The following is an 11974-nucleotide window of genomic DNA, read 5'->3' on the forward strand; positions in this document are numbered from 1 at the left end:
CGAACTCGCGAGCTGTAGGCAAGCTTGAAATTTCCCAGCACTAACGGTCCTGCTCGTCGTTCGGGATCCCGCCGCTAAGATGCACGGCGGTGGGTCTTTGTGAATCTGAGGGCCTCACTCGTCGTGCAGGCTGAGGGAACACGCCCTTTGAGCTTGCCCTTTACGCTTGCGTTCAAGACGTCGAGTGGGGAAACATAAAGTACATCAACGATTCTGCGGTTTGAGTGCAGTGACAGTGTGATTGGATCAAAAAATGCCACCACATGAACCAATGCTCCATCAACATGACGGTGCATCTGCCCCTTCCTTCTGTTGGTGGTGTGGTCGTCGGAGTCGGATGATCGAACTCCACGTCGCCTTCGCCTTCGTCAAGACTGCAGCTTTCTTCTGGTCGGCCTTTCTCGTCTGCTCGAGCCGCCCGTTGCCCGACGTCGCCTCCCCCGCCTTCGTCGTCTTCGTTCTTTTCCTTCGTTCTTCCGCTTCTCTGTTTTGCTTGCCCCGGGCCGCCAGCGGGTCGCTCTTGACGCTCAGCCCCTCTGGCTCGGTCAGGGCGCGTCGTGGTGGCTCGTGCTGCTGCTTTCGTGCGCCTCGCGCCCCGTCCGCGTCCTGCCGGCGCTGCATGTCGAGCAGCAGGGCGGTGAGATCGATCGCCAGGTCTTCGCAGTCGTGGCCCCGGGCCTGCTTGCGCAGGACGTGGGCCATGTCGGCCTGGCGCGCCCACAGGGTCAACCGCGCCTCGCGGTACTCCGGGTCGCAAGGTGGTGTTGATGATGAAGGCGACGGGGAGCTTGATCTTCTACGAGCCGATGTTGACGCCATCTTCAAAGTTGTGATGTTGTCTGTTTTGTTGCGCGTTGTGGGTTGGTGTGGCTTTGTGCGTGGCCTTGTAGAAAAGTTAGAATGAGGGACGCAACCAAAAGGGTAACGATGATCAGGGCTTGGGCCAGAGGGGGCGCTGTCTCAACCCAAGGCAATTGGCGGCCTACCTAAACATTTACATCCGTGCACCAACGGCCGGCCGGCGGGGAGTCCGCACAGAGGAGGGCGGATGCCCGGGTCGGGTCCGGTGCGGCGTAGGAAAAAGTGGGGGCTCGGGACCTGGCGCCGATCAGCGCAGCGTTCAAACGGGCGGGCGAGAAGATGGTCTCGTTCTGCTGTTGGCATGGCCTGACAGACCGCAGAACGCACGAATTGGAGGCATCGAGATCTTACAGTAGAAGCCGGGCGCCACCACGCGACATCGACTAAATTACAACAAAATGAGAAAATCAGTGCAGGCAAAGCCAGCGAGGCAAAAAACAAAACGGAGTGCGCGTTGCATATGTTGATGCACTGGTGTGGTTTGACTGGGTGATGTCATTGTTCTTCTCTTCATTGCCTGCCAACAGCACTGCCGCTGCTCATGGCGTGCAGGAGCGCGATCTCTGTTGTGTTGGCGATTTGTTGTTTGGGTGTTGTTGGGAAGAAGGGAAGGGCACGAGCGCATACATGACGGGTGATGGTTAGATCCAAAGGCTCTCTTCATAGAAAAAAAAAGAGGACAGATGTGCACAGCTAATGGGCTCAGACCGCCAAAGAAAGTGATCCACGCACAGCACACATAAAGAAAACGACTGCAGATAGGAAGGAAAAAGGAGACTGAGGCCGATTGAGGGGTGAAGAAGGCGGTTGGTAGATGGTACCTTTGCTTCGGCTCTCCCAACGCAACTTCACATAATCGGGTACGGGCACGCCTGAGGCCTTTTCGATGGCCTCCGTAACGCTTCGCACGAATGTCAGAAATCGTGCCAGTTCTGTGTACGCGACACACATGTGAGCTCACACGGACGAACACACACGACACGCTTGCACGCACGAACGCACGCACGCATGCACGCACGCAACCCCGTTGGCGATGCCACCTATTGAACATTGAACACACGATGACATCGATGTACCAGTCCAGTTGGGGTTGACGCTGGAAACAAGCACGATGGGTCCAGTAGGGACCTGGTGCTTGAACGTGCCGAAGTCCTTGTGCTCCACCTCCACCGAGATGCCTGCGCGCAGAAGATGTAAACATCGCACGCGCCCTGCCGCACACGCACACACCGCACCACCATTGGATGCCACGCGGATCGGCTGCGTACCCAAGTGGTAGCAGTCGTCGGAGAGGTTTTGGGCGTAGTCCGTGCGGGGCAGGGTCCACACGGCCACCCGCTTGACCTCCTTCCATAACCGTTTGGCCGCCGCTTTGCTCAGCTTGCTCTGACGATGATACCGCACACGCACACACGCACACGCACACACGCACATCGCACACAACAAAAAGAGTGTCGGCTGCGGCTGTCCTGCAACTACACGTGTAGGGGAGGGGCTGCACGCGAGCGAACCTCGTAGGTTTGTGTTGGGGCATCGTCGAGTGGATCTATCACGCAGTGCCAGGCAGTTGCGTGAGTGCACTGCGTTGGGCGCGAAGGCGGCAGCAACGGCGTGGAGGGGCATACCTTGTCGCACGACGGAGAGGGTGACGGTGTCATCGGACTCGTGTCGCACTTGAGCGCCCCACACTACTGAATTCCCGTGTCCGCCTGTTCAAAAGTGCGAATTGTGAGAATTAAATCAGGTACAAGAATGATTGTTTGATTTCGCGCACGAAAGGACGTGTACAAGGTACCACTCTCTACACGCAGCGACAGACGCACTGCCATTTTTTTTTATATTTTGTTCAATTTAGACAGATTAAATTGTAAAGTGATTTTCGAGGTTATTTCTTTTGGCATTTTCTTTGTCTGCTCTGCAGTCTTCGCTTTTATTCAACCACCCAATGACTACAGAGACCACGCCGTCGGTGGACATCCTCTATGTGGTACTTTCTACACTGCATGATCAATGCACCGGCGCCCTGCGCTGTTTATTTACGTGGCTCCAATTGGTTAACCGCAGGTGTCGCTGTTCGGGGACAGTGGCAGGGGACCAAAGCCCATCCGGGCCGCCACCCTGGAGAAGCTGGTCGCCGTGCTGACCGACCCCGAGACTCCAGAAGGTGCTCCTTTCTTCTTCTCAATTTATAAATTCATTTATTTCAAATAAATTATAGTTATTTAATTTCTATTTCTCGGCAGAATACCCAACGCAGTTCTTCATGCTGGTCAATTGTCACCGATTGTACACGCCATCCAAGCACTTCCTGGATCTCGTCATACAGCAGTTCAACCCGGAGGACGTCTACGCCGAGGGCCAGTGGAACGCCAGAGCCCAGTACCGAACTTGCAACTCATGGCACATGTTTGTGGTGGTTGCGTGCGAGCGCGAGCGCGATCTGACGAGCCACGCACCCACCCCATTCGCAGCGTGCGCGTCAACAAGCCGCTGAGAATGCTGCGGTTGACGCTGCCCCTGCTCCTCGATCGCAACCCACTCAGCAAAGCCGTGGACAAGATTGTGCGGGATCCCTTATTGTGTGGTTGTCGCTGGCCTGAGTGGCTGACACGTGATTCACCCCCCCCCCCAATCAGGAGCACTTTGCCAACGGCATTCTCGAGAATGTGGACGCGGGGCCGTTGCGCAACGCAGCGCAAACGCTTAAGATGTTCATCGCCTCGGTATGTGTGCCGCACACGCGCGCCACCGCACACGCACACACATGTTGACACGACACGCGCCAGGCAAGGAACGCCCCGCTCCGTGACGCGCAGTCGCATACCACCCTCGAGACGATGCGGCTGGAGCTCGACGCCTCGCCCTCCCAGCAGCCACCCCAAGACCCATTCTATCCCGACGACATCGAACTGGCACTCGTTCCCCCCCCCACACGACACGCACCCGCGCCGCACACACGCCACGAACGACACGCACGACACGCACGACACGACACGACACATTGGCTCACATGCGTGTGGACAGGGGAGCATGGAGGAGGTACTGGCGGAAGACATGGCCAGGGAGCTTACGCTCCTGCAGGGCGAGGCCTACGGGCGCCTGCAGCCCTGGGAGCTGGTGTGGTGGTTCAAGGCGCGGCTCCGGTTCCACGACGTGGTGCTCCGGCGCGACGGCGACCCCGAGGCCCGGGCGCGCATGGAGCGGAAGATGCCCCGCGTGGTGCAGCTGATCGACCAGCTCGCCGGGATCGTGCACTGGGTGCGCAGGGAGGTCGACGACGCAGGTCGCGCGGGTCCGCTCAATCGAGACTCGGCCCTGCGCTATTTCTTCCTCGTGAGTCAGGTACCACTTTTCCCTGTGTGTGTCGTGTGTGTCGTGCTTATCGTATTGTCGGGCGTATGACGTGCGTGTGCCGCATGTGTTGTTGTGTGTCGTTGTGCGTCGTAGCATCTGAGGGAGATCAGGAATCTAAATACTCTGGCAGCGGTCATGGTGGCTCTTCACCCTCTCTTTGGTGAACTACGCGAGGTACGACACGATACACGACACGACACGACACACACGACACACACGACACACTAAAATTCAGAGGAACACAGATCTTGAACGAGGAGGAGACGGAGCAATTGAAGGAGATGATGCTCCTGTACCAATCGGGGTCGTCGCTCCACGGCGAGGCCGACGTGCTGAGCACGCACCTGCAGCTGAGCCTGAGCACCAAGCACTACCGCGATGTCGACGACCAGTCGGGCAGCCGTGTGGTCCCGTTCGCGGCGCTCACCCTGGCCAATCTCCAGCTCCTCGGGCGGGTCAACCTCTACATCGACGAGACCGAGGGTCCCAACCTGATCAGCCTTCGCCTCATGGAAAATATCGACCTGGTGCGTTGACACGTCACCACACACGACACACACGACACACACGACACACACGACGCACGAAGAACACTCGACACACAGCACACATAGAGGTTACATAACACACAATCGCACACGACACAACAGGTGATACGGGAGTTGTTGCAGACGCGAATCAGTTTCTCTTTCCAATCGGCCAAGCCCGTGCGGCGGTTCCTCGACAAACGGCTCCAGATGGTACGGCATCATCCCCCGATCTGGGACCTATTTGACCATTGTCACTCTGCCAGCCAGTAGCGTGACCACAACTACCGCACACGCGCGCCTGCACGCACCGCGACCGCACTCGCACCACCGCACACGCATGCGCACAGGGGCGCAACGTGGTGCGGACGCAGAGGCTCAAGCACCTGTGTCGCTACGTGGTGTGGGAGAAGGGGATCAACTACCGCAACCGCGTCCCGCACGACCTGATCGACTACCTGGGCCAACACGTGGGCGTCAGCGACATCCTCACCGTCGTCAGCAGCCTCTGACCCACCCACCTTCAGGTCTCCGCTTGCGTCATTTATTTTTATTTGTTATGATTAATTTTAATTTATTCTTACTTTTTGGCCCAATCCTGTTTTACATCCACCTCATCGTTGAGGGGAGCGCAAGGCGGTGTCGGCGTGGTAGCTGGAGGTCCACTTGATGAGCGCTTCGGCTTGTCTCTGTTTCTTCTCGAGCACGGCTTCAGCGCACTGGAAGGGATCGGGTGTAGGAGGGTCGCGATCGGCCAGCCAGGCGGCCTGCCTCTTCCAAAGATCCCGCCTTCGCTCCGCCATCTGGGCAGTGTCGAACTTGATGAAGCTTACCTGCTGATCGGACGTCCTGGGGAGGACCTTGGCCTTGATCTTGATGATCAGCGCCCAAGTGCTAGTGCCCTGTGGGGAAGAGGACCTGTTGTGTGAGGGTGTCGTGGTGCTCATTGGCGTTGGAGTCTGATGTGTGGTGGTGCTGGGCTGAAGATGGGATTGTGGGGTGGGCTGGTGGGTCCATTTTGAAGCCACTTGAGGTGGTCACTGTGATGGTGGGATTACTAACCTCGCGCCGTTGACTTCAAGGGACCAGTGCACATAAAGGGAGTTAGGTGCATGTCCCTTTGGTACTGCTTGGTTTGACCCTTATCTTTTTGACCTTTTTAAGAAGCCGTTCAGCCAACTGGGACCTTGAAACGAGCCTGGGCGTGGGCCTCCTTCGTCACTCTGAGAATCCGAGAATTGTCAAATCAATCGGTTGGTGATTAAAAATTGTTTTTTTTTCAAAATAACACAAATTCCAGAAACGGAACCGGGAAAGAAGAGGCCACCCCTCCGACAGAAGCGGAAGGTGTTTGGCTTGAAGGAACGTGGCTTCATGGATCATAGCAGCAGAGAGCGGCGAGCTGTACCCCGTCAAAATGTCACTTTACCCCCCTCGTCCTGCTATCACGACCACTGCGACCACTTCTACCCGGCTCGCCACCTCACCACTCCCTCCATCAACCTGTTTCAATGGTGAAAGAGGAGGTTCGCCTCCAGCCGAAGCCAAGCTGTGGGATGCCCCCTCCAGGGGCCAGGGCGGAGGCTTGGCGTCTGACAGCCTCGAACCGGTTCAGGGCGGCGGCCGCAAGCGTAGAACCACTACGCTGGTGGTCATGAAGAAGACGGCGCAGGTCGCCACCTTCGCAGACGTGGTGGTGAGGCCGCGTAGAGCCATTTCAGAGCCTTTCCTCGCCTCCTGGGACTACTCGGCCCAGCACACCTACCTCTCGGTCCAGCTTTCAGCCGAGGCCGAAGTAGAGGCCGCGGTTCGAGTAGAAGAAGACGGTGTAGTGACGGAGGAGGCAGAGGCGGTGGAAGAGGAGGAGACCAGCAGAACGACCCTCAGTGCGAGTGGCGTGTGGGCGATGACCGGTGAAGCTGTGGGGGACGACCCGGTCGAGTTCTACTCGAAGCTGGCGGGGGACGAGGTGCGACTGGAGAATGTGGACGGCCGGCCAGTGGTGGTGTCGGGCACCTTCCAGGGCCTCTTTGCAGCACTCCTTACACACCTGGGTACGTTCTCTGACCACCATGTCACCATTGGACCCCGACTGATGGTATGTTGTGGGGTTGTGGGTGTTGTACAGGAGACGACCCATTCATAGAGAAGTTTTTGGCTACCCACCGCTACTACACAGACGCTGTCAGCTTGATGAAACGGTTTCAAACCTTGTACGTGCTGATGTATGATGTGCGATTCACTTTACGCTTGTTTGGTTGGTCTCTCACGTTGTTTGTGTTTACTTCACCAGCTACCTAGGCATTCACCTGGAGGGCTGCGCCATGGATGCTGATAGCTTCAGGACTTGCCGGGCCAAGCAGGCGGCGATTCGACAAAAGTGAGTAGTGCTTTCCACCCCATGTCTTTCGTCCTCGATCGATCTATGACTAACTCTTCTTTCTACTTCTACATTGAACAGAATCATCAAGATCGTGAGGCTGTGGGTCAACATGTTTTACTCCGACTTCCTGGACAACACCCTGCTACAGGAACAACTCGACGCCTTCGAGAACCAGGTCCAGGCAGTGGCCGGCAAGTCCCCCAGCTGGCGCATGCTTTGTATAGAAAGAGTACACACCCTCCGACAGCCCGCAGGCAATTTCCCTCCCGTTGCTAACCTTTGTCCTTAGGCCAAAGCGCAGCACCGGGTCGACGAACGGGTCGGACGGCCTCCCACCTACTGGGACGCACCACAGTCCCTCGTGCCACTCCACAAATCCCCCTCTCTGCTCGACATCTCACCGATCGAGGTATCGTGTTCGCTTTGCCCGGTTGTGTGTTCTTCGTGAGTGTAGCCTTGATGTAACTCTTCTGTGTGCTGGGGGGAAAATGTGGTTCAGATGGCGCGACAGCTAACCCGCCTGGAGTGGACCTACTTCACCGCCATTCCCAACGAGGAGTTTTTCAGAAGTGCGTGGAGCTCGGCCAACAGGAACAAAGCGCCATTCATTCGCAACTACATCGACCGATTCAATCAGGTGCGAGTTCCATTGTGTGATCATGTACATGGCGACCATTGTGAAGAATTAAGAAGTGCGATGGCTGACATGAAGTTTGTTGCGCAGACATGCTACTGGGTGGCCACGGAGATCGTGCTGACGCCGAATCAGAAGCAACGGTCGGTGGTGATCGAGCGGTTCATCGACCTGGCCGCCCAGTGCCTCAAGCTGGCCAATTTCAACGCCGTTATGGCCATCCACCTAGCCCTCAACCTTTCCTCTGTCTCGCGGCTCAAAGCCTCCTGGAAGGGCGTCAGCGCCAAACACCTTCAGCGACTGAATGAGATCTGTGCGTCGTCACCTCTTCTTCATCATCTTCTCTTTCTTCATCTTCAAAGCACTGATGTGAGTCTGTCTTCTTCTTTGACACCAACAGCTGCAATCACAGACCCAAGCCACAACTATGCCAATTACCGAAAGCTGGTGGCGGCGACCAAGCCGCCCATGATCCCCTTCCAGGCGCTCAACCTCAAGGAGCTCACCTTCATCGAGGAGAACGTGGACCGGCTCGAGAACGACTGGATCAATTTTGAGAAGATGGCGCTGCTGGCCAAGGTCACGGTCACCATCGCCCACCTGCAGAAGGTGGCCTACAAATTCAACGAGGTGGAGGTGGTCATGCGATACCTCAAGCAACCGCCCATCGTGCTGGGCGAGAAGGAGCTCATCCAGCGCTCCCGTCTGTGCGAGCCCTCGCAGGACTATGGCGGCTCGACCATCCAGCAGCACAAGCCCGCGACCGACATCGGCACCAGCAGCAACAACAACAGCACCCTGAAGAAGAGGTCGTCCAACCGGCTGACCAGGAGCTTGCAGGCCGTGCGGCTCTCCTTGAAGAACCTCAAGGACGACACCTTCGCCCTGCCCACGGGAGGAGGAGGTTCTCATGCATGAGCTTACTGAACTACAACCAACAAAAAGGGCCGCATGTAGCGGATGGCATGAAAGCTCTGCGCTGGTCAAGCTCTACATTGTCGCTGTCCGCTGGCTTGCAAGCGGTCGCGGTGGGTAACGGCATGACGCAGCTGTCGGTCCTCTAGCAGGCTCCCTCGAAGCTCCTTGAGCTCCTCCACCTTCTGCCGCCTCTCCTCCGGCGTTCGAACCACTGACGGTCCTTTCAGCAGCGGCCTGCAGGGGTGGCAATATACATGTCCGTTGTATCAGAAAATATGTATATAGTGGTATATATTCTTGTACTATGATAATAGTGGCAGTTGGGTGAGGCAGGGCTTACCTTTTCACAGGTGGAGGCAGAGGGGCACGTTCGAGGGGCAACCGAGTAGCCAGCCGCAGAAGGGCCTTGGACACCACGTCGGTGGTGAGCTTCCTCTTGGCCGGGCTGCCGTTGGCGCGGGCAGCTGCACAAGAACCTCCTGGTGCGACGTCGCCCTGACGCGTCGCTTCGTCCCACAAGAGAGTGGCGTCATCTTCTTCATGTTCTTCGCTTGGTTGGTCAGCAGTCGCAGCGGTCCGGACGGGGAGAAGGAGCGAAACAAGGAAGAGCACCGCAACCCCGAGAAGAGCAGGGCCGGGGCGCATGGTGGGCGAACGAGGACTGAAGAGGGCGAGAGGGGAGTGTTGTGGTCTTCTTCAACCAAAGGACAAAGAAAAGAAATGAACAAGGAAAAGTTTAAAAGGAAATGGCCATTTCAATTAATAAAACAAATGGAAGACAATAGGCAACAGGACACCAAGACTCCCAAGGTCCACTCGTGGAAGGAGGTACCACCCTACCGACTTCCATCTGGCCAATGAATTGATGATCAAAATTAATCACCTTCAGAGGGGATAAATCATCAATCAATTTTCATTCTTTGCTTCGTCGCCAGGTGCACCGCGAGAAGTGGCTAGGGCTCAGCCAGATCAATTGGGAGGACAACAAGGGCCGGCACCGCGTGTGGGAGGCTGTCACGCGCACCACCAAGCAGACCGGTGTGGTCGATGGTACGCAAATACAAAGTCTTAAACCATTATGCACTGCGAGTCGCTCACTGCAAAGCGCGTGGAACGTGCATGTTCCACCGAACACACACCGACACACACACGACACACAGCCGTGGACATCATCGCGATTGTGCGGAAGGATGGCGAGGAGGATCGCATTGTCATCATCTCACAGTTCAGGCCACCCACAGAGAAGGTCTGCCTCGAGATCCCTTCAGGTACAGCAAGCTTCGCGCGCGTGCGGTGGTGCGGCGGTGCGGCGTTGCGGCGGTATGTGTGCGATGTCATGTGTGCATGTAGGCTGATATGCTGTTGAGCCAGGCCTCGTCGATGCGGGCGAAACGGCCGAACAGGCCGCGCTGCGTGAGCTCAAGGAGGAAACGGGATACAGAGGTGCCGCCCGTCCGAACAAGTCTCTATGTGAAGAATGTGTAGTGTTTGATCATTGATTGGCGCGCAGGCACTGTCGTGGGAGTCAGCCCGGACACCTGCTACGAGCCCGGCCTCACCAGTGCCACGTGTGCAGTCGTCCAAGTCTTGGTACCATGACCGCTCGTTTCACTCTGACCTGACACTTGATTTCGCCACACACTCACACTCACTCACACTCACTCACACACTCACACACTCACACACTCACACACTCACACACTCACGCACCCGCGTAGATCGATGGCAATCTCGAGGAGAACATCCACCCTGTGCCTGGTGCGGCTCCCTACCTCGCCGGAGTGGGTAGAAACACACGCTGACCGACTCATTCCGGCCGAGCACAGAGATGGAGGACGGCGAGTGCATTGCCACGAGGCTGGTGCCCCTCAGCCAACTGCTTGTCACCCTCAACCGTACCTGCTCCGTGACCCCACACACACACACATACACGGTACTCTGACCGCTGTGTGTTTGGGATCTTTCAGGACTCATGAGGGAAGAGGGCATGACCGTTGACGCCAAGGTGTGGACGCTCGCCTGCGGCCTCAATTTCGCCCAGTCCTTCCCGCCCCGCCCATGATTGTGGCGTTCCTCTCTTGAGCCTGATTCGAGGGGAGCATAGCCCAGGCCACCAATGGCCAGAGCGGAACGGTTTGTGGCCTTTCTCCTCAAGGTCTGGATTTCCTAAGTGATCGTACGATAGCCGGCAAATTAGCCTGTGCGCCTGGTATTTACCCACATTCACCCCGCAATTACCCAGCAGTCGGCTTTTGCTGGACATCAGGCTGTCCTTTTCGGATTCAACCCAGCTAGAGTTTCCTTGACCTAACTACGACAGTGTGCAGTAAAGGCAGTCTCTCTTTGGAAAGACTTGGTAACTGAGAAAACAGGAACCACCCGGAATCATATCGTGGCTTTCCGGAACATGTGTGGCCTAACAACCGGCGCTACATCTCTCTCCCCGCGGGCCGCACCCATGTTCCAGTTCGGACAGCTACAAAAGGGACCAGCAAGAAGTCAGACAGTCATTCGCACCAAACCTCCCTCCTGCTCACGACTCAGCCGCCCAGTACCACCCCCAACGCAACCCGCACCAAAGAGCGAAAGCGAACCCAAAGAGAGAAAGCGACAGCCAAAGAAGAACGAAAGAGAAGCGTACAACGACACGAGTCATGGCGGGCCGAGCACAGCAGAAGAAGCACAAGCGGTCGGTGTTGGTCGACGGCGACGAGATGGCGGCCGGGCAGCAGCAGAAGGAGGTGTGGCTCCTCCAGAGCCAGCTGGCCGAGGGGCTCCTGGCCGGGCTCGCCGAGGAGGACATCTTCGAGGCCCAGGCCCTGCTCGCCTCGGTGCACCAGAACCGATACCAGGCCGAGGCCGAGCAGCTATCAACGCTCGCGGAGCGTCATCTTCATCAAAAGAGCAAGCACAGGTCGGGCGTGAGCTCGCTCGGCGGAGGCGGAGGCGGCGGGAAGAGGAGCAAGGACGAGATCAAGAAGGAGGCGCGAGCGGAAGAGGCGCTGGAGAAGATGAAGCGGCAAGCTGCACGGAAGAGCGGAGTGGAGAAGGAGGAGCAGGAGAAGCGAACGCGACAACTTGAAGCCCTCCGGAAGTGGAAACTCAAGTCCGGGACTGTAGTTCTCCGGGATGTGTAATAAAACAACCAAGAAATATATAAAGCTTTTTTTGCGTCCAAGATATTAGATAATATTTTCTTTCTTCTCACACCATATGGGAGGATTGAAGACGACGGGGTTCGATCGGTCGTTGGCGTCTGTAATTTTGGTCGAAAAGAAGCAGAAAATGAAAATGGCC

At 56.9% G+C, this 11974-nt stretch overlaps 6 protein-coding genes across 6 annotated transcripts; 4 read left to right on the forward strand and 2 right to left on the reverse strand.

Annotated features, from left to right (window-relative positions):
- Positions 1–1502: 1502 nt before the first annotated feature.
- Positions 1503–2519, reverse strand: ACA1_177430 (uncharacterized protein; the record flags this gene model as incomplete). The annotated part of the gene is made up of 5 exons (XM_004338100.1): positions 1503–1519; positions 1683–1793; positions 1938–2039; positions 2130–2247; positions 2373–2519. 5 exons carry the CDS (start codon positions 2517–2519, stop codon positions 1503–1505), a joined length of 495 nt encoding a protein of 164 aa, XP_004338148.1.
- A 287-nt stretch (positions 2520–2806) lies between these two features.
- Positions 2807–5254, forward strand: ACA1_177440 (uncharacterized protein; the record flags this gene model as incomplete). The annotated part of the gene is made up of 11 exons (XM_004338101.1): positions 2807–2848; positions 2926–3025; positions 3105–3240; positions 3333–3423; positions 3498–3584; positions 3648–3779; positions 3886–4203; positions 4309–4389; positions 4461–4742; positions 4887–4955; positions 5093–5254. 11 exons carry the CDS (start codon positions 2807–2809, stop codon positions 5252–5254), a joined length of 1500 nt encoding a protein of 499 aa, XP_004338149.1.
- Positions 5255–5356: 102 nt separating this feature from the next.
- On the reverse strand, positions 5357–5689 carry ACA1_177450 (uncharacterized protein; the record flags this gene model as incomplete). Its single annotated transcript, XM_004338102.1, has 2 exons — positions 5357–5575; positions 5603–5689. The coding sequence occupies 2 exons, from the start codon at positions 5687–5689 to the stop codon at positions 5357–5359; spliced, it is 306 nt and encodes a 101-aa protein (XP_004338150.1).
- Positions 5690–6396: 707 nt separating this feature from the next.
- Positions 6397–8677, forward strand: ACA1_177460 (RasGEF domain containing protein; the record flags this gene model as incomplete). Its single annotated transcript, XM_004338103.1, has 7 exons — positions 6397–6796; positions 6871–6955; positions 7036–7122; positions 7204–7354; positions 7415–7534; positions 7850–8072; positions 8160–8677. 7 exons carry the CDS (start codon positions 6397–6399, stop codon positions 8675–8677), a joined length of 1584 nt encoding a protein of 527 aa, XP_004338151.1.
- Positions 8678–9448: 771 nt separating this feature from the next.
- Positions 9449–10739, forward strand: ACA1_177470 (ADP-sugar pyrophosphatase, putative; the record flags this gene model as incomplete). The annotated part of the gene is made up of 8 exons (XM_004338104.1): positions 9449–9505; positions 9613–9727; positions 9838–9945; positions 10049–10120; positions 10188–10267; positions 10396–10435; positions 10504–10572; positions 10645–10739. The coding sequence occupies 8 exons, from the start codon at positions 9449–9451 to the stop codon at positions 10737–10739; spliced, it is 636 nt and encodes a 211-aa protein (XP_004338152.1).
- Positions 10740–11331: 592 nt separating this feature from the next.
- ACA1_177480 (uncharacterized protein) lies at positions 11332–11814 on the forward strand (the record flags this gene model as incomplete). Its single annotated transcript, XM_004338105.1, has 1 exon — positions 11332–11814. The coding sequence occupies one exon, from the start codon at positions 11332–11334 to the stop codon at positions 11812–11814; it is 483 nt and encodes a 160-aa protein (XP_004338153.1).
- Between the last annotated feature and the right edge of the window lie 160 nt (positions 11815–11974).

The sequence above is a fragment of the Acanthamoeba castellanii genome (genome assembly GCF_000313135.1).
Source record: "Acanthamoeba castellanii str. Neff unplaced genomic scaffold scf7180000084743, whole genome shotgun sequence".
In the NCBI taxonomy this organism is placed as follows: Eukaryota; Discosea; order Longamoebia; family Acanthamoebidae; genus Acanthamoeba; species Acanthamoeba castellanii.